Here is a 20281-nt window from a genome sequence, read left to right on the forward strand (position 1 = left end):
ATAAAATAAAATGACACAAATCTTTTTGTTAAATGTCACTGTCAGTTTAATGATCAATATCATATAATGTTTCATATTTTTTCATATTGTCTAAATTATTCTGCAATTGATATATTACATTGTATTTGCTGTTCTTATTATTATTGTAATATTATACCACTTGCAATTATCAATCTATTATAGCTATGCTGTTAAATGATTGTACTATTCATAGTCACCATTTAACTTATTATTTTTTATTGTCTATATACTGTAATTGATATTTCTTATTCCATTGCTATTATTATAGTATTATACATAAACTATATGCTATTAGCAATATTTGTATTATTATATTATGTACTTATGATATTATATAATTATACTTTTCATTCAGCTCAAATCTGTGGTTTATTTATAAAGATAGCGCCTATTTAAAAATTTGATCTGACGTTTTCGGAGTGAGAAACTGTTTCACAACTGTTTCCAACATTGATAATAAATCACCATATCAGAATGATTTCTGGAGGATCATGATGCGACACTGAAGTAATGATGCTATAAATTCAGCTTTGCATCACATAAATAAATTATATTTTAAAGTATATTCTCATAGAAAACCATTATTTTAAATTGTAATAATATTTCACAATATTACTGTTTATATATATATATATATATATATATATATATATATATATATATACAATTCCCAATCTTCCAGTTATATTAGTGCTTTTGATTCTTACAATTTTATTCTCAATAAAGAGAGACCCAATAAACAAAACGATGCTGTATCGCTGCGTTTGATTGGTTGATCTTGGCTTGACGTCAGATCCTGTGAATGCGGGCCAATGGCGGCACAGGAAGCGACCACAGAGAGCGTTGTTCGACTGTAATGAATACGCTCTCATTCATATTTTCTCTCATCAGGGAGATTTTTGTTTTATGTCCATTTACTTCTTGCAGGGATAATCGCTATCCCGCAACCCGGATAATAAGGGATCGACTCCGACGCGGAAACAGCGGTTAAGCGTCGTTATGTATCGCGGTTCTAGGCCGCACAGAGGCGGCTATCATCCTCCGCCGTCTCGCGGTTTCGGGCCTCGTCCCGGACCAGGCCATCCTTCAGACCGGGGACACCAAGCTCCTCCGGACCCGTACCGGCGCTCTTCCCCGCGGAGGAGATACTCCCCTGGAGCAAGAGATCCGCCCGATGAATATAGAGGAGCGCGGCCACAAAGAGGCTATGGGGTATGGATAGAAACTAAACACTGCAGTAATGTAACTTACTGTGGTAGCTGCTAGTGCCTTGTTTTACACTAAAAAGTGGCCGTTTTTCTACCATGTTTTTCGGATGTACATCATGTAAACAGCATGTGAAAATGGATATAAAGTACTACTGTAGTGCCCTCTAATTCCGTTACATACTTGTTGTGTACCAATAAAAAACGACGTTGGTGCCATGCGTTTATAGACCGAAAGCAATGATGATATTCTTTGAAGTGTCATATAATAAACATTACGGTATTATTATGCCACCATGATATTGACATCTGATATTAGTAGCGTACCATGGTAAAACTGTGCATGTGTGCCTTGCAGTCAGAGCCTACCATTTATTTAATAATTATGTCCAGTAAAGTGAAAAGTCCAGAATTATTTTGGTTTTGTTTATTTGATTTATTCCATGTATGAGTTAGGCATGTTATCTTTTTCCTAAACAGAGGTACAGTCCATCTCCTCCTCGTGGTGGTCTCCCCGCTGACCACAGTCTGGTCATAACTGTGGGCAATGAGCTGAACCATCCATCAGGCTATAAAGGGGCAGATACTCCTTATGTCCGGTAAGACATGATGCAACCTAGTGATAGAACTATATGTTGACTGCTAAGGGTGGAAAACACTACATGCACTAAAATCCTAAATCGATTTTAAAACACTTGATCCATGTCAAATCAACCAAATTTCGAAAACTTCCCCAGCTCAAATTGGGATTACATGGATAGGATTTCAGCAATAATAAATTTTAATAACACAAGGCCTACAGTATCAACCTCAGAAGAGTATGCGTATTTATCTCTGTTGTGCTCAGGTCGTCAGACAGTCAGAATGACTGTAGGCCTATATAAGTCAATGTTTAATTATTTTTGTATTGGCATTTAAAGAGATTTAATTTACAGCTAATTTAAATATAGATGCATTTTATTTATAATGAATTTTTTTAGCACTTGGGTATGGCTGCCTGTGCGGCACAAACTCCCGTGGCTTACTTTTTTTTTTCTTTTTTTTTGTGGAGAGCGAGCGCTGTGTCTATAATGAGCTGGGTTTTGTCACCCTGTGCTCACCTGGAATGTTAAGTCCCACTGTGGGTGCAGTTTGTAGCATGTTATCCACCACTGCATCATCCCGAAGGACCTCCATGCACCTTCCCAGCAGTTCGGCACACTCAAACACTGGCTTTGGTAAGCTGCAAACTCCAGGTCACGACGCGCACGGCTCGAGTATTGCTTCACAACAGAGGAGGTCAGAGTGAAAATCCAAGTTGTTGTCCACATACTGCAGCGTCAATGCGAACTATTTGAGGCACGGGATGCAATCTCGTGTTGAATAGCGCAGGCATGCTGTTGAATGACTTCATTCTGGATTGTGTCCGAGGGCCAGTTATCTCTCCTGAATCCACTGTCTCTCTCTTGGGTGGTTGTAGGGTACATTCAAGCATCAGTTCCTACAAAATGCTATCACGGGTGCTGTCACCCCGAAAAGAAACCCCCTTCTTTCTGACAAATGACACTTACCTGAACATTAGCTTCAAATCATGCCTTGCTGTGTCTTGAGTTTGGCAGGCGTCAGATAATTTTTTTTTTTAGAATGGCATAAAACATGCTTGTCTGAGTGCCATAAATATTGTTTTTCTCCATTTCTGTCACTTAAAAAGTATTATATATCTCCGTATGATTTTAGATTCTGGTTCTTAAACTTTTCTTTTGAAATCTTAATTTTAAACAAGTATAAGCTGTATGAAAAGTTACCTATATTTGTTTTTTTGACCATTAAAAATGGTCAAATTTAACAATTTGAACATGGAGTTGCATTGGGATCCCCATATCTATGGTCTTAAACCATATAGGACCTTAAAAATGAAGATTCCAAAAGAAAAGTTTATTAAATGAGAATCTACTAGAAGGATATAAAGATATCTTTAAGACTTTGAGTTACAGTCATGCAAACTTTAGGATAAGAATATTAATCTGTTATTTAAAGAATATTAAATCTGGGCATTGTACACTAAATGACACTAAAAGGATCACTTACTAAAGTACTTTCTCGTCATTCTGAACACACACAACTCGCACAGAAACATGCAGTGACAAATGTAAACAATATGTATTCTAACATCAGCTCAAAATACCAAAACAAGTTTGATTTCCTCCAACTGAATGGAATCGTAGTCTGAAGCTAGAAAAAAATCTGTGGTCTTCATTCTCTATGCAATCAAGTCAGGCTGGCCATTATCTGCACAGCAAATAGGTTAAACAAAAAACCTGGGCAAAAGTCATGTAGTGTATTCCAACCTTTCTTTGCCCGTTTTGAGAATGAAAACTGTCAATTAATAGCCTGGTTAAAACCAAACCATTCTCAGTTGTAACTCTGGCAAAGCGTCATAGACAAATCATTTCCAGAGGGGCGTCACCAACGGACGTCGCGGATAGACCTAAACCCAATCAGAGCGATGAAGGAGATGACGTATGCAGAGCGGCGGAGACACATCTCCGAGTGTTGTTCTTTGCTCGGTTTTTACCAAAAAGGAAACGTTCAAATCGCTTAAAACAGACGCGATAGCTGATTCGAACGAGTGATGTTCGACGGCGGCTTCCATCTTTGTAATGTAGGCTACAAAATCATGTTCAAAATCCCAGCGCTGTCGTCATCGTGTAAAGCCCGCCCCAACGTTTCTGATTGGTGCCGCGATTTCGGCGGATTGGAAATGGGCTTGAATGAGCTCTTTGCCAGACTAACTTTCAGAGCAAATCTAAAATTGCCGGAAGTTGACTGGGTTTTCCCAGGCTAGTCAATTAATAGAAGTGTTTGAAAATCTTCCAACAGTCTTTTCAATGGATATTGCCCATTTTGTGTTGTCATATTTGTAAATAATATTTTAAGATTGTAATTTCAGCAGGGTTTTCTCCCCTTAGTTAGCAATTTACTTGTATGTTGTATTTAGAACACTACTCTCTACCAAGTATTGGCATCGCCATCGGGCTTACACATTTTTTGATGCAAGTCTTTTTGTTCACATCATGCTAGAATGTGATGGAGGTGTAAATCCATTTGGTCTTTAAAAAAAATAAATACAACAATGCAACAAATTGAATTTCAGAAACAACTGGCCTTCCTGGCTATTTCAAAAGATAGAAAAATGTTCTCAAATTTTGCTTACACGGAGCAGCACTTGCTCAAACTCTTATTTTTCCTCTACATCCTATTCAAAGTCAGTAGTATAGGTAGCATTCTGCAGGAAAGTGGATCTTGAGAGCCAGAGTTGCCCACCCCTGCCTTAGGGATAAGTGGTTTTACAATATTTAATACCACAGCGCTTGAAGCAATCATGTGTAATTATGGAAATATGATTGTTTACTTGAGCCCAAAGACTCAGTAGACATGAAATTGTTTGCTTTGTACTTGAGTTGCATTTTTATGATGTGATGATTTCTGTTGACAGAGATTATGCTGCTGGAGATTCACACTATAATAAGCCCTATTACTCTCCACGGAGGTCAAGCCATGATGGACACAGCGATAGGGGTTCGAGGAGGCGCAGTGTTAGTCGCGGCAGGAGCAGGGGCAGGAGTCGCAGTCCTGGCTACGCGCGCAGCAAAAGTCGACCGCGCAGCCGGAGTCGGAGCTACAGTCGCGGCAGGAGTCCCGAACGAGCGAAGAGCCGTGCGCGTAGCAAGAGCAGAACCCGTGCGAGGAGCTACAGTAGAAGCAGAAGCCGAAGCGGAAGTCGTGGTCGTGATAAGAGTAGGGCCAGGAGCAGGGCAAGGAGCAAGAGCCGGCCTCGAAGCCGCAGCCGAGAAAGGAGTCGAAGCAGGGCGAGAAGCAGAGCAAGGAGTCACGCTAGGAGCCGCAGTGTCAGTCGCAGTGGCAGCAGTAGCAGCAGCGGCTCCAGCAGGAGTCGTCACAGCAGCGCCAACAAGAGAGTCAAGTCAGGTAATTTTAGGCAGCAAGAGGAGGACTTTACTGAGCTTGAGAAGGCTCGGAGACGCAAGGAAATTCAGGATATGCTTGTGAAGCCGGCAAAGTCAATTTTGAAGAAAAGAATGGATTCCTCCGAGACTGATTCTCCCATGCTAGTGCAGGTAACTACCTCTCACTATGTCTTGGGAAATTAATTTTTGACATTGAAAATGTACAGGTCACATTTAAATCAAAAGCTATTATTGTTTAATATTAATTCTTCACATCAGGTATTGCAGTCTCAATGTAAGATACTTAAGCCAGAAACATACTTTACACGAGACGTGCATGATTTGAAAGCTTAAGTATTAGGGATTAACTGATATGTAAATTCTGGACGCTAATGATAGTTGTTTAATAATTTATTGATGATAAAATGAATCTAAATAAAGTAAAAAAAATACAATAAAAAAACTAAAAGAAGTCATTTTAAATGCTACAAGTGAATCATGGGGTCACGACATTAACAATGCAGAATGAAAAATGGACATTCATTGGAGATTAGTGCTGGATGATTAATCATATCGCAATCGTAATCGCGATGTCAAGCCTATGCGATTAAATGGCGCAAAATACTGCGATTTTATATGAAATAAACAAATTAGAGCTGTTAACGCAGCATCTGTTATTTTTTGTCATCCTTTGGCTAGTGTTACATGATCCCGCTCTTATTCATGCGAATGCTTTTAACTATTAAGCGAGACAAGTCAAAAGAGAGCGCGCTGCCTGTGAATGTCCTGACTGAAAGACGCGCGCCAGTATCATGCGCATGCACAGACCGCGCGCCAGAATACAGTTCTCTTTCCGCTTGAAGTGAACGAACAATAACACACACAATTATGCCAAAATATCATTTGTCGAGTGTCTTCATAACATAAGAGCAGTCTTATGATGGTCGTAAAGAGTTGTGAGAGAAAAAGGCGCGTGTGTCAGCAACTCTTAAAGGGCCAGCATCCAATAATGCTTTCTGTCAGTAAAGTTAATCAAAGAACAAAGGGAACAGAGAAAAGCACTCATTGCTCTTGACCAAAGAACTTGTGTAGCTTTAAATATGATTTTAGTCCATATAATTTATAATTTATGCAGCGCAGACTGTTTGATCTTTATTCAATTTCTGTATATGTCCTACCTGTTAGACAGGAAGAGCACAGGTAAATAAATATGACATTTATTATGGGTTTATGTGAGGATTTTTTGAAGTTCACTTAAATTAAAATTAATTTTTTAACCAGACATCAATGGCTTATTGATCATTATAGGTGTTATCAATCATTTAGTAGTTGTTGCTAGTTTGAGTTGAGAAATACACATTTCAGAATTATCACTAATCTGTGTGTGCATTTTGCTTTAGAAGTTTGGTGAAATCTGCCCTGCAAATTTGTATTCCATTGAGACACGTGACCAATTGAAGATTGATGTGTCATAACTTGACTTCTTAGATAAATTAAAAGAAAGCAAACTGTAAATCTGCAGGATTGCAGTAAAGCGGAGTACATTGCTAATAATACATCCAAAACATAAAAATAAAATGTTTTTAAAAAAGCCACAGACTGTGGCATGTGTCTGTAGAAAATGTCCGTGTTTCAAAGTCTAGTGCGACTATGGCTTTAGTTGACATTTAAGTTGGCTTTACTCTTTGAAAGTAAAGAAAGATTTAATGATGATGCTTTAACCAATGTATTTCAGAATAGTGATTCTCCTCGAGGAAATCCAGATGGTGGGCTTTCACATGAGGCAGAACAGCTTCTCTGTGCACTTTCCAAAACCATGGATCCAGACTTGTTTGCATCCATGCTGGGGAAAACTTCTGATGGTAATGTTCTTGAAGAGCTGATTGGCAAGCTCCAGTCAGCCGGAGAGGGTGGAAGTGACTTGCTCCTTCCTCACGAGAAAGGGAGACAGAAGGCAGAACTCACAGAGTTGCTTGGAATGATAGCAGTAGCCCATTCTCAGAAAAAGAGTCTTACAGATATTGAAGATGAAGAGAAATTTCTCTATGGAGATGAAGAGGGTGATGAGGTGAAAACTGCTAAGGAGAATCCAGCAGATTCCAGCTTTCCAGACACAAGTTTCCCACAGTCTTGTGATATTCAGAGAAGAGAACATGGCTCTGCGCCTTACACTTATGGCCATGCTGCAGAAAATGTGACGAGCCATTCGCAGAGAGACAGCAGGCATCGTTCCTCGGCCACACCTGAGATGCATCCCAAGGAAGAACCTGAGGACTTCCCACCTGGAGTTGGGCCACAGGATGTCAAGGTGAGGAAGGAGGTAGAGGAGTATGAAAAGATACAAGATTTGCTGAAAACAATTGGCTTTGACCTGGGTGTGGCCGAAATAAGCAAGATGGCCGCCCGGACGCAAGAGCGCCTCCACGGTGCCACCCCTGCAAAGAAGGCACCAGCTGGCCGGCAGTCGGATAGAAAGCACCGGAGCCGTAGTAGGAGTTACAGCAGCAGCAGTGGAAGCAGCAGGAGCTCCAGTCACAGTCGGAGTAGCAGCCGAAGCAGAAGCAGAAGCAGGGAAAGCCGAAGCCGAAGTAGCAGTTTCAATCGCACTTCAAAACAGAGCCGGAAAAAGCAAGTTTCCCCAGAACAAAGATCTCAACGCTCACATAGTCAAAACAAGAAAGAGGCTCAACCTGCCGTCACAGAAAGCAGATGGCCTACGACACCCACTGTGGGTCCTGGGACACAGGCATATCCTTCCCAACCCAGCCTCCCGGCACATCAAGTGCCCCCATACCCACCCCCACGGGGAGTAATGCCACCTGACTTCCCTCCACACGGTTACGATGCATATGGCAATTATGTTCCATATATGCCCCCGGGATGGCCGATGTACCCACCTCCAGGTATGCCAGTACCTCCTCCCAGTCCAATGGATCCCTACAGCCTACCTACCTTTGAGCGACCCTTTCTTAAAGTGATTAAACCTGGGACAAGTGAGAGTAAAAACGACAATAAAAAAGGTTAGTGACCTTCAAAATTTGTCACCTTCATTTATATATAGCGCTTTTAACAATACAGATTGGGCCTCTTCGCAAGGAGTGGCTTGAATGAATAGTTCATAGTAAAATTCAAATTCTGCCATTATGTACTGGCCTTCATGCCATCCCAAACCGTATGCTGATCAGGGAGGACTGTGACCAAATGGTTGCATTTTGTGGGCTTTTTTCTTGCCGGTGCGAGTAAATTAGTGCAACCACCACATTGCCCAACTAATAAGAATAAATCGCCGTCCAAAGCCATGCCTCCTCCAAAACACATGAATGCGCACAGACCAGAAGCAAGACGACCAGAGGCGATGTTATTGGATTACATCATGTGTCATTCACATGTGAGAGAACTTTACAGTATAGGCTAGTGAACAGTACTACAATAACGGACGTAAAAATGAAATTAGATGCAAGCCTTGGTTGTGTAGTTAGCAAAACGTGTCAGTGTGTAATAGTATTTCTTGCATGCCAGGGTTTCCACGAGAGTCTGCTTGGCTCTGAGGATGTCGTAGATTTCTTTTCGTAGATCCTTTTGGCCAGTGCCACTTGTTGTCGGTTCAGAAGGAAAGTTAGGTTGTTGCTGTTTGCCTGCCATTCTTGCTCTGTCTGCACCGCGTACGTGAAACGTGTTGATGACATATGTCTGTGTGAACAGTAGGGCTGCGGCGGTGGCAATGGACCAACCACCGGCGGTGGCACGGTGGTTGGGGGGTGTAAATACATTTTGAAATAAAATAATAAACGAGGCTCAAACATCCATTTCCTAACAGACATGCGTGTTTATTTGAGCACTTCCGTCAATGAAACATAACACTAAAGCCTTACCGCTCTGCGCTTTGAGAGAGTCTGGCTTGAAAACATTCAAGCCACTTTAAACAATTCATGAAAATGAAAAGTGAGGCTGTGAGGGATAGACTTGCCATGTTTCCAATGGCATCTGCTGTAAAAAGCTGTATAAATCTCCTAGATTACTTACAATTTTCCACAGCTTCTATTGTTGGGAGTTTTTTGTCAACTGAAATTTCTTGGAAAGATATTTTTCCAGTGTTTCATGAGCAGAACAATCCAAAAACACATTAAATAGCAGTACAGCGCATTGAAGAGATGCATGTCTGTCCCTCACAGCCTCGCTTTCATTCCCATTAAAAATCAAAGATGGCGCTGCTGTGAATAAGGTCTATAGGGACTGCCCTGCCCAATCATGGCCTGGGCCCAGTGTTAAAGAGGTTAAGGACAGTTGACTGAATTGTTTATCATTTGCATGTGTATTTGCCAATTAAAACATTCAAGCCACTTTAAACAATTCAAACATAAGAACACTCGGAAAAAAACTAAATTCGGTATTCGCGTGACGTTTTCTTTTCGCACACGGAAAACATGCACGCAGAAATCACTCGCTGCTCTTGACTGAGTCATTTTTGTAGCTTTATTAAGGATTCATCCATATTTATTTTATACATTGCAGACTATGCAGTGTTACTTTACATTGAAGTATTATGGGTTAAAAGAAAACAATATTTTATTTCATTTTTTATAGTGGGACCAGTGAAATTTTTTGGCAGGACAAGTAAAAATGTGAACCATTGATCCGGCCGGGCCAGAAGAAAAAAATCCTTAGCATTTTAGCCCTGGTTATGGGAAAAAGCGAAGTGAAAATTCTTCAAAAATGTCTCCTTTTGTGTTGCATAGAAGAAATAAGTCATGGTTTCAGAAGGACATGTTGGTGAGAAAATGATGAGAGATTTTTGGGTGATTTAGACTTAGGACATTACAGTTAAACTAACATGATTTTATCCTTTCAGCACCTTCTAAATCGGATGCTGTGGCCTCTAAAGCGATCACCACTGACATTAAGATGAAAGAAATGGAAGATAAGAATACCGCCAGCGAAAAACAAAAGGTAATTCCCATGAAATTTAAAGGAACTATTGCATTTGTAGGTTTGGGAATCAAATTATTTTTCTTGGACTTCCTTTGATCAGAAGCAAAATTGTTAAATACCTCATGATTCACATCTGTTTTTTGTTTTTTTTGCTGATGAATAAATTTAAGGTCTAAATAAAATTCTTTCTTAGGTCATGGAAGAGCTTGAAAAACTAAAAAAGGAAAAAATAATGCGACACAAGAGAAAAGAAAATCTTTTAAAGGATGTGGAGACATTGAGAAAGCAGCAAGGTATTTCCCTCTAATTGCAAATTGGTAGTGTTTTCTTTATAATATTTAAGGGCTCATTGTATTATACAGTGTTTGTTTTGATCCTTTAGGGGAGCTTCTTCGAAAGAAGCGAAGGGAGAAGGATGGACACAAGGACCCTCTTCTTAAAGAGCTCGGCGAGCTCCAAGAGGATGCGATGGCCCAAATCTCTAAGTTGCGTGCTGAACAAAGAGAGGCAAATCAAAAACACGAAGAGCTGGTCAAAGTGGCACTCATTCTCGGTATAGACTACAAAGACTCGAAGATCTATGGGGACTATGAGCATCAGCCCCCTCAGAGTAAGAAGGATTCAACCAGAAGCCCAGAGAAATCAGGGGCCAAAACCAGCACCTCGTACACTAAGGTAGAGTTGCTAATTCTCTTATAGGAAAGGTACTTGCACTTGATTGGCTTTTTCATAGTCAAGTCTTATGGTGTGTTCAAATCATGTTGGAAAGATCGTATTTACGAGTTGAACGCACATGAACGCCACCACAAAGTCGTAAATACAAGTGGGAACCTTTGGAGTCCCCGGGTCGGTTTTTCGTACCTCGCTTAATACTTTGAGATGATTTGACAAATGCCAGATCTTCTAATCCTGATAACTGATCTCTGGCTAATTTGGTTTTTCAAATGAATTGCGGATTTGATTTAAATATCTGTATTAAGTTGTCTGAGATTACTGCGTGTTCATTAGTAAGGGCAGATATATCGATACTCGAAAGCGTGATCAGCAATGCAGTGATTGGCTGGCGGCAGCAACGTAATGACATCATATTAAAACAGAACATCACACACCTGACGAAAAACTTGCCCAAAAAACTGCATTTTTTACTAAGTTATCTGCATCAAGCCACTCCCATAATAGCCGTCACCGTTAAAATTAATGCACTGTATTGGCTAACTGTACATTATGAGTATGAGATTGAGTAAATCTGCCTGTCTCTACAACATTTATAATATTGTTTGCAAATAAATTTTAATTTTGAATTATTATAATCCCTGGTTCGTAAGGGTACTCTTGTAAGAAAGTAGCAGTGGCTGGGACAGACTTTAAGTATCCCCTCCGCTTAAAGATGCGATCTAATCCTGTTTACATTAAATAAGCCTGTTCCTGAGCAGGTTTGAGTTAATGGACCTGCTGCTATGACAGCAACTCTAGGATGAGCTTCAAAGAACCTAATAATCCTGGATCATGTCAAATTGGCGACAATGAAATCCAGCTAACCGAGTAATCCACGTATAAAGAACAGGCCCCTGGTCTTTACGAGTTGGGGGTGTGTCAGTGAGAAACCAGGTGGATTACCTCAATACAGTTTACAGTAGCTTCTTAAATACATTTAGAACAATAAAGCAAAACACACCTGATACGCATTTTTTGTTCTTTACTTTCTAGAAGTAGAGTTTAAAAACCTTGCTGTATTTTTGTGTAGTTAATTAAGAGAAGGTACACCGCCACCTTCACCAATGAAAGTGACTCGAACACACCATATGTCATAAACATGACTTCCAAACTCGTAAATACAAACTTCCCAGGAGCAGTTGAATGCACCATTAGGCTGCCAATTCAAAAATGATCTCAAGTGGCATTTAATTCTTGACAGTGAATTTTTAAGTCAATCATATTTGCTGTCAGTAAATTTTCCCTCAAGTTGTAGCGCTAAAGAAGTGGTTCCCATCAATGGTCCCAGCACTGCACATTTTTGATGTCTCTTTATACTAATGAGCTGATGAGTTGCATCAGGTGTGTTTGATTAGAGAGACTTGTAAAATGTGCTGTGGTGGGGGTACTCCAGGACCAGGATTGGGAAACACTGCCCAAAAGAAATAATTTAAAAGAAAAAGAAAGTATTTAAAATAATGTTCACATGAGATGAAGGCTCCTGTCATATCAGTAGCCTGTTCAAAGCCGTTTTACTTTGCATAGAGCAGAGGTCTTCAATCCTGCTCCTGGAGGGTCACTGTCCTGCTGAGTTAAGTGCCAACTCTAATCAAACACACCTGAATCAGCTCATCAAGCTCTTCAGGATCTCCTAAAAAAAATAGGAACGCATGTGTGCTGAAGCGGGTTTGAACTAAACTCTGCAGGACAGTGGCCTGATTGAAGACCTCTGACATAGAGGGTCGGCTCATGGGATGGTCATGAGGCCAAAATGTATTTGGTAATTTTTTTCACAGATGCTTTTTAGTCCAGTGGTTCTCAAACTTTTCCCGACAAGTACCTCCTTTGATCAAATTAAACCATCCAAATAGCACATAGTCACTGGGCAAATCTTTTTGAGTGCTAGGTTAAGGACTAGATAATGTCATATTTTGATTAAGATATTTCTGATTAATCATACTGCATGCCTTTACAGATCTGTGGAAGGAACCCGAGAAGTAACATTTAAAAACATGCATACGCCACAATAGTAACTTTTAGAAAGGATTACGATATGCATACACTGACATGTACCATTGGTATCAAAGCTTGCCCTTACTTTTAGCACCTGAATGCTTACTTTGAGAGAAAACAGAACAACATGCTGCCTTTTTATTGCTCTTTATAGCACATAGAATAAAATGTGTTGCCTGAGATTGGTCCACACCACACCAATTTGCATCCCGCCTATGCATTGAGTCCTAGATGCACAAAGCTATGTTTAAATTATATTTGACTATAAATGACTAACAGGATGATGTCGAGGATTTTGTGCGGAAATAATCCTGAGCATCATTGACAAAAATTGTATCTTCTAAAATGTGTGGTCAGTACCACCATTCCCTATACACAAGAGTATGTGCGAGCGTGCACTTAAAAGCTATTTCAATTCCAAGCATATTGATAGCGGCTCCCTGATCTCTGCAAAGTATATAATGGCAAGAGAACGCAAAAGCATTGAAATGTATTTTTTTTTCCTCCCATCTCGTATTTTTTTTCCATTACCATGTCTCTTCAGAGCAGGCATGGGCAAACTCTGTTCTGGAGGGCCGCTTTCCTGCAGAGTTTAGCTCCAAACTTAATCAAACACACCCGAAACAGCTAATCAATGTCTTCAGGATTACTAGAAGGCTACAGTCAGGTGAGTTTGATCAGTGTTGGAGCTAAACTCTGCAGGACAGAGGCCCTCCAGGACCGAGTTTGCCCATCCCTGCTTTAGAGGCTCAGTAGAATGCGTCATTTCCTTTCCGAACATAATATTCGGCTTCGGGCACATCCCTGGTTTAAGCATAGTAACTTTCCAGATTTGTGTACCACCCGAGGTACTTTGTGTATTGCTGGTGGTATCATAGCATACCACAATTTGAAAACCACTGTTTACAGTACAGTACAGTAATTTACCTGGAATCATATCTGCGAGACTTTCTTGTATTTATGTTGCAAACATTTTAGTGTGGGGGAAAATTATCTATTTGTCTTGTTACTTATTTTCTAATGATATTAATTTCTATTGATATTTTGAGGGGTTACTCCAAGGTAGAGAATGTTTTTAACTCCTGCTAAATAATTACACTGGTCTAAAACATAACTCTTTGTAGACTGGAATATTGTAATTCTGACACAGGACATCTACATCTTCTGTAATATAGGAATGCATCAATTTTAGGGATTTTATTCCTATAGCATAGGCTTGTCTACTCATAATTTGCATGTAACCAGTTATAACTACTACTATACTATATAATAGTGATCAGAAATATTGATTTTAAGATTTTTTCCCCCCTTATCTTTGGTTTTCTGCTATAGCAAATATTAATTTATCAAAAATCGAAAGATGTACACTGCAAAAGTGTATTGAAAACTTGAAATTTCTTGTCCTTTTTTTGCATTGGTGCTTTTTTGAATAATTTATATAATATAAAATCCATTTTAATGACTTTTTAAAACCATTTCAAAGTAAATTCAAGTAGTAAACCCATTGGGTGACTTCTCCCCGACTGGAAACAGATGGCCTATTTTGCAAAGGTAAGTGTCCTATGACAAACTTTAATGATTGACAATTAGGATTTGAAGTGTTATATTCATTTCTTTGAAAAGCTTCTGCTCATTCTTTTAAACTTGGGTTCCTCAAGAGTATTTGATTCTTTTTTTTCTTCTTTTTTTTATTGCTTGACTTTTACTTATGCATTTTTTTTGTCCTGCCTAAAATAATTTAGGTACCCTCCTCAAAAGCAAGAGCCTCTCCTGAAAAACCCAAGTCATCTCCTCAGTTAAGCAGCCATTCCCCGGACACTGCTGCTGAGCAGTTTGAGTACTACGATGCGGGAAACCACTGGTGTAAAAACTGCAATGTTACCAGTGGTTCAATGTTTGATTATTTCATGCATTTGCACTGCAAAACCCATAGAAAGGTATGTGTGCTCATATATAAATATGTAATGAGATTTTTTGTTTGTTTGATTGTTAATGGTGTTTATTTCTGCCAGTTGCATCTGCTTCAGTCATCCATTGTTTTGCTCTACTATAGACTCTAGATCCTTATGACAGACCTTGGGCAAAATCAGAGAGTGAAAAGAAACAATCAGCTGGAAAGAGGACTTCAAAGCCAGCCAAAGGTAATGCCTTTTAAGGTGTCATTTGTAGTCATAAAACAGATTCATTACGTTAAAGATAAAGTAATGCATTTGGTTCAACACATGCAACTATAAGGAACTGGACTCATTAAGTGGAATTTGTGGATCAGTGAACCAGAATCGTTAAATTCTTCATGATTCCTTTCCCTAATGAGTGCCATGTTGATTGCAGTGATAGAAACTGTAGTTTTCTTGCAGTGTGCCTCATCATTGGAACAGAGCAAGGGTAAATTATCAGCCATCAAAAATCATTACACACTACTGGTAGATATTTAATTCTTGTTTGTATTCCCTCTTCTAGGCTCTGAGTTCTTGATCCCTGTGAGGGGATTCTTCTGCCAGTTATGTGAAGAGTTTGTTGGTGATCCCATTTGTGCTGAGGCCCATGTCACCTGCCATACTCACAATGAGAGATACAAGGTAACCATCACATATGATATTCATAATAGCTTTGACTAGGGTTGGGATATGAATGCAATTTATTCATTTGTTTGACCAGATGTGATTGCCTCATATGTGTTTGATTTTGTCAACAGGCAAAAATGTATGAAAATCCCCTCTATGAACAAAGGAGGAACCTGGACCGTCAGGCTGGGATAGAGAGCCAAAAGACTTCAGAGCACAAACGAAAACGTGAAGACGACGATCAGGATATGAAGAAATCCAAACACAGCAAAGGAGGAAAAATGTCAAGTAATGAAGTGGAGACGAAACCACAGTACAGCAAGGAAGAGGAGTACAAGAACACCAAAGAGAATGAGAATAAACTTAAGGAGAAATACAAGAAAGAGGAAACCGATAAACTGAAATACAAGGAGGATGATGAGAGATTCAAGATGAAAGAGGAAGAGAGAGTGAAGTATAAAAAAGATGATGATGAACGAAACCGTTACAAGAAAGAAGAGGAATACACAAATAGATACAGGAAGGAAGAAGGGGAGAGATCCAGGTATGAAGGGGACAGATTTAGAAACCGAGATGATGATGAACATGGTCGGTATAGAGAAGAGGACGACAGATATAGATTTAGAAAGGATGATGAGAGGGGCCGATATGGTAAAGAAGAGGAGAAGGCCAAGTATGGCAGAGAAGAGGATAAGAGATACAAATACACTCGGGAGGCCGATGATAAGAAGTCAAAATTTAAAGATGATGACTGGGGGAAGTGGCCGAAGTCAAAGTGGGACGGGGATGAAGAAAGTAACGGCAAGTATGATAAAAAGGAAGATAAAACACTGCAACAGAAGGGCAAGGGTGGTTATTTCAAAGATGACCAGGAGAGCACAGGGAAGTTCAATGTTAAAGATGTCAAAGCAGAGCCAGAGAAAACCAGCGAGCCTCCTAAAGTCTTATGTGGTCCGAGCCCTGCCTTGCTTGCTAAACTTCGCAAGAAAAATGAGGAGGCTGCTGGTCGGCCTGGCTTCGGGAAGTTCGGACGGAAAAAGCCACAGAAGACAGCACTGGAGAAGGAGGCAGAGAGGATGGCGGCACAATTTTTAAAGGAAGATGAAGAGGCGCCAAATGAAAACGCAGAGGCTGAGCTAGATCCTTTTACCAAGTCTATAGCTGCAGCAAAATCCATTGCTATGAAATTGTCAGGAAAGGTTGTGCTTCCCCCCTCTTGTGAATGGCTAGCATACAACGAAAATACAAGTAATCCTAATTTACCGCCTCCCATATCTCCTATGGTTATTAGGAAGTCTTTTACAGGTGTGCAAAATAAACCAACACCACTTGCTGCTTGTGACAAATCTGCTGGTCCTGTAACAGGAACTCCGATGGGCCCAGCGTTGTCAGCAGACCTCATCTCCAAGGCATTTAGTGGAGAAGAGGTGCAATTAAAACACACAAAGCCCTCTGTCAGCCCTGAAGATATCCTCAACGTATCCGTACCACCACTTCCATCTCCAACTGCAGCGCCCAAAGTGGTAAATGCTGCCCAGATGAAACCGGTTACTCCCAGTGAATGTGTTGTCACTCTTGAGTCCGATGTGGCTGCTCCCGGAGTGCCTGAGGAGGAGCAGAAGCTCACCATAATCCTTCGTCCTCCTCCTCAGCTTTCTTCTAATGCCAGAGACCCGTCCCCTAAAATGGTAAAGCCAAAGACCACTCTTGCTGCAGGAAAAGCAAAAGATTTGTATGACATTTTTTACAGTAGTAGCTCTGCTGTTAAAACTTGTGTCAGTGCCAATGTTGGTGACAAACAAGACTCTGGATTTACACCTCCAGACAGTGGCTCCAGCTTTAAAGAGTCCAACAATAAAGACAAAAGCAATAGTGATGTTGCTCAGAGCGAAGAACCCCCCAAGAACAAGGACTCAGACGTTGTCCAGAAAGTGGAATTCCCCATGTACGTGGATTCAAGAATTGCAGAGAGAGAACACCCCAAGAATGAGGACTCAGAAGTTGCCCAGAAAGTGGAATTCCCCATGTACGTGGATTCAAGAATTGCAGAGAGAGAACACCCCAAGAATGAGGACTCAGAAGTTGCCCAGAAAGTGGAATTCCCCATGTACGTGGATTCAAGAATTGCAGAGAGAGAACACCCCAAGAATGAGGACTCAGAAGTTGCCCAGAAAGTGGAATTCCCCATGTACGTGGATTCAAGAATTGCAGAGAGAGAACACCCCAAGAATGAGGACTCAGAAGTTGCCAAGAAAGTGGAATCCCCCATGTACGTGGATTCAAGAATTGCAGAGAGAGAACACCCCAAGAATGAGGACTCAAGAGTTGCCCAAAAAGATAAACCCCCCAAGAACGAGGACTCAGAAGTTTCCCAGAGCAAAGAACCCCCCAACAAGCCCTCAAGAGTTGCCATAAGCGAAGAACCCACCAAGAACGAGGACTCAGAAGTTGCCCAGAAAGTGGAATCCCCAAATTACGTGGATTCAAGAATTGCAGAGAGAGAACACCCCAAGAATGAGGACTCAAGAGTTGCTCAAGAAGATGAGTCAGACAGTGACTCAAGCTGTAAAGAGTCCAACAATAAAGACAAAAGCGCTAGTGATATTGCCCAAAGCGAAGAACCCCCCAAAAATGAGGACTCAGAAGTTACCCAGAGCAAAGAACCCCCCAACAGGCCCTCAAGAGTTGCCCCGAGAGAAGAACCATCTAAGAACGAGGACTCTGAAGTTGCCCAGAAAGTGGAATCCCCCAAGAACATGGATTCAATAATTGTAGAGAGAGAGCATCCCCCCAAAAATGAGGACTCAGAAGTTGCCCAGAGCGAAGAACCCCCCAACAGCTCCTCAAGAGTTGCCCAGAGCGAAGTATCTCCCAAGAGCGAAGACTCGAAGGTTGGACAGAGCGAAGAATCTCCCAACACAGTGGACTCAAAATTTGAACAAGCGTTTGAGGATGCATTCTTAAAACCTGAGATTCAAGAAGACGACAACTCAAAAGAGGAAGATCTTGATCAACAAGTGCTTAAATCTATTGAAATCTCTTTGGGGGACGTAACTGTGATGGACGTTAATAGTGTGGACCCAATACAGATAAATAATGAAGAGGAAAACCCTCTGGAATCTGAGGAACCCATGTCATTCTCCCCCCTTCCTGGTTCTTTTACTGAGCAACTGAACTTGGACACATTTGAATTCAGTTTTGAGCCTTTGTAAAGGACCTTCCAAGAGTAGGTTTAGGGATGTATATGTTACCTCTGAATGTAAATAAGTGATTTTCAAGTATTCTTTGTAATTGCTTGATCCAGTTAGAATGTTTCATGTCTATTCTTAACCTTTTGGCAGGTAATGCCAGTGAAAGCGTGGACTGAAAAGCATTCATTCTGAAGTGGGTGCTGGGGAAGGAATCCCTCTAAGAGAATGAAAACTTACATCAAGTAATGAACCTTAAATATGTGTAAAAGTTTCGCTATCTTGTCAAAAGCAACAGGTGTTGAGCTACATGTTTCCGTATTTTGTTTCCAGCAGAAATCATTCCTTTTTCCCCCAAAGGTAATGTAAAACATAACGAATATGATGTGTATTAAAAATTTCAGACTCTAAATCCATTTCTTCTGTTCGTTCCATTTAAATCAATGAAGATATTTTAATACAGGAGCCACAAAGATCCAGGCTCAGAGAAGAGAAATGGTGTGGAGTTCATGCTTCAAGGACATGCATTCACAACTTTGGCCAGAAAATGTCAAGGCTTGGCCTCCGTAGTTTTATTACCCTGTGCTGTGTATTGATGGCTTTTTCCTTCCGGTTTCAGTTTTGTTTTTTGTTTTTTACAAACAAATGTGTTATTATAATGTTCACATTGCTACCATGATACTTTAGCGTCTACAAATAGTTGGTGTAATTGCACAAGTTTTGTGCTAGCTCAAATAAATCACAGCAACCCTTTCTGTCTTTGCTTCTTATTAATATGCTTATTGCTGCTGTTAGACTTTTGCCTGCTTTTTTTTTTTTTAAACCTTGTGCACACATTGGGCCTCATTCATGAAACTGGAGAGAATGCATGTGTAAATGGTTCATAAAACTATTAATTTTCCACATTGAATTGAACTGTTTGCAGAAAGCCAATCTGCTACTGTTTTATGAATGGAGCACATTGTGCTCTGTATTTAGTTATTTGCATGTGCACCAAATTTAAGTAGATATAAATGCTAGTTTTTATTACAAATTGAACACATATGCTGCAATGCTTTAGTTGAACATGAGATTACTGAACTTGTATTGCTTGTTTATATAATTGTGCAGTGTTTACATACAAATCGTTTTCCAGATATGAGTAAATGCTGAAAGTAATAATTAAACCTGAAGATTAATAAGGTATATCACTGTTGAGAGAGGGATTTTCTAGAGATTTAGGTTGACTTGTTTACATTGTGTTTTAATGACAGTAATATTACAGTTGACATCTGCATCCAGGGAGGAACTATATCAGCAAAAAATGAAGCTGCTGCTTACTACGGAGGTAAGTGTTTTGCCTCGACTGGTTTTGGTCATTTAACGTGCATTAATCAATATAATTCATGTACATTGGGGAAACTTATTATACGGGCTAGAATAGCCTATTTAAAAGGATAGTTCATCCCAAAATGAAAATTCATTTAATCACCATACTACAGATCTGCATCTCTAACTTTTTTTCTGTGTATGCAAAAGGTTTTTTTTGTGTGTTTTTTTTGTTTTGCTTTCTCCATACAATGATTGTCAATGGAGTCCAATATGGAACCCAGCTTTCAAAATATATTTTGTGTTCCGTAAAGGAAAATCATACAGGTTTGGAAAGACTTTTCTTTTGGCTGTGAACTATCTTTTATGTCAACTAGCTATTTATTAACTACCGAATGGATTACGAATAGTAATAT

At 40.1% G+C, this 20281-nt stretch overlaps 1 protein-coding gene across 4 annotated transcripts; it reads left to right on the forward strand.

The window, feature by feature from the left end:
* Window positions 1-825: 825 nt before the first annotated feature.
* On the forward strand, window positions 826-19310 carry znf318 (zinc finger protein 318). 4 transcript variants are annotated; one of them, XR_008806932.1, is made up of 12 exons: window positions 826-1233; window positions 1707-1825; window positions 4702-5341; window positions 6906-8190; window positions 10020-10117; window positions 10293-10392; window positions 10482-10774; window positions 14548-14742; window positions 14859-14946; window positions 15266-15384; window positions 15501-18917; window positions 19021-19310. XR_008806932.1 is itself a non-coding variant. In XM_056249928.1 (12 exons), the coding sequence occupies exons 1-11, from the start codon at window positions 1021-1023 to the stop codon at window positions 18579-18581; spliced, it is 6231 nt and encodes a 2076-aa protein (XP_056105903.1). In that variant the 5' UTR covers window positions 826-1020; the 3' UTR covers window positions 18582-18628; window positions 18711-19310. The 4 variants fall into 4 exon arrangements, 3 of the variants coding, with proteins under 3 accessions (XP_056105903.1, XP_056105912.1, XP_056105892.1); XM_056249928.1 differs by having other exon boundaries at window positions 15501-18628; window positions 18711-19310; XM_056249937.1 differs by having other exon boundaries at window positions 15501-18595; window positions 18711-19310.
* Window positions 19311-20281: the final 971 nt, after the last annotated feature.

The sequence above is a fragment of the Rhinichthys klamathensis genome, unplaced genomic scaffold (genome assembly GCF_029890125.1).
Source record: "Rhinichthys klamathensis goyatoka isolate OS25496 unplaced genomic scaffold, OSU_Roscu_1.1 h1tg000003l_1, whole genome shotgun sequence".
In the NCBI taxonomy this organism is placed as follows: Eukaryota; Metazoa; Chordata; class Actinopteri; order Cypriniformes; family Leuciscidae; genus Rhinichthys; species Rhinichthys klamathensis.

Excerpts from the sequence above, each read along its gene's own strand:
- znf318 (XM_056249917.1), top strand. The coding sequence starts at position 1,021 with ATGTATCGCGGTTCTAGGCCGCACAGAGGCGGCTATCATCCTCCGCCG. Across the intron at positions 10,118-10,292 it reads CCGCCAGCGAAAAACAAAAG|GTCATGGAAGAGCTTGAAAA; the intron begins GTAATTCCCATG and ends ATTCTTTCTTAG. Across the intron at positions 14,947-15,265 it reads GACTTCAAAGCCAGCCAAAG|GCTCTGAGTTCTTGATCCCT; the intron begins GTAATGCCTTTT and ends TCCCTCTTCTAG.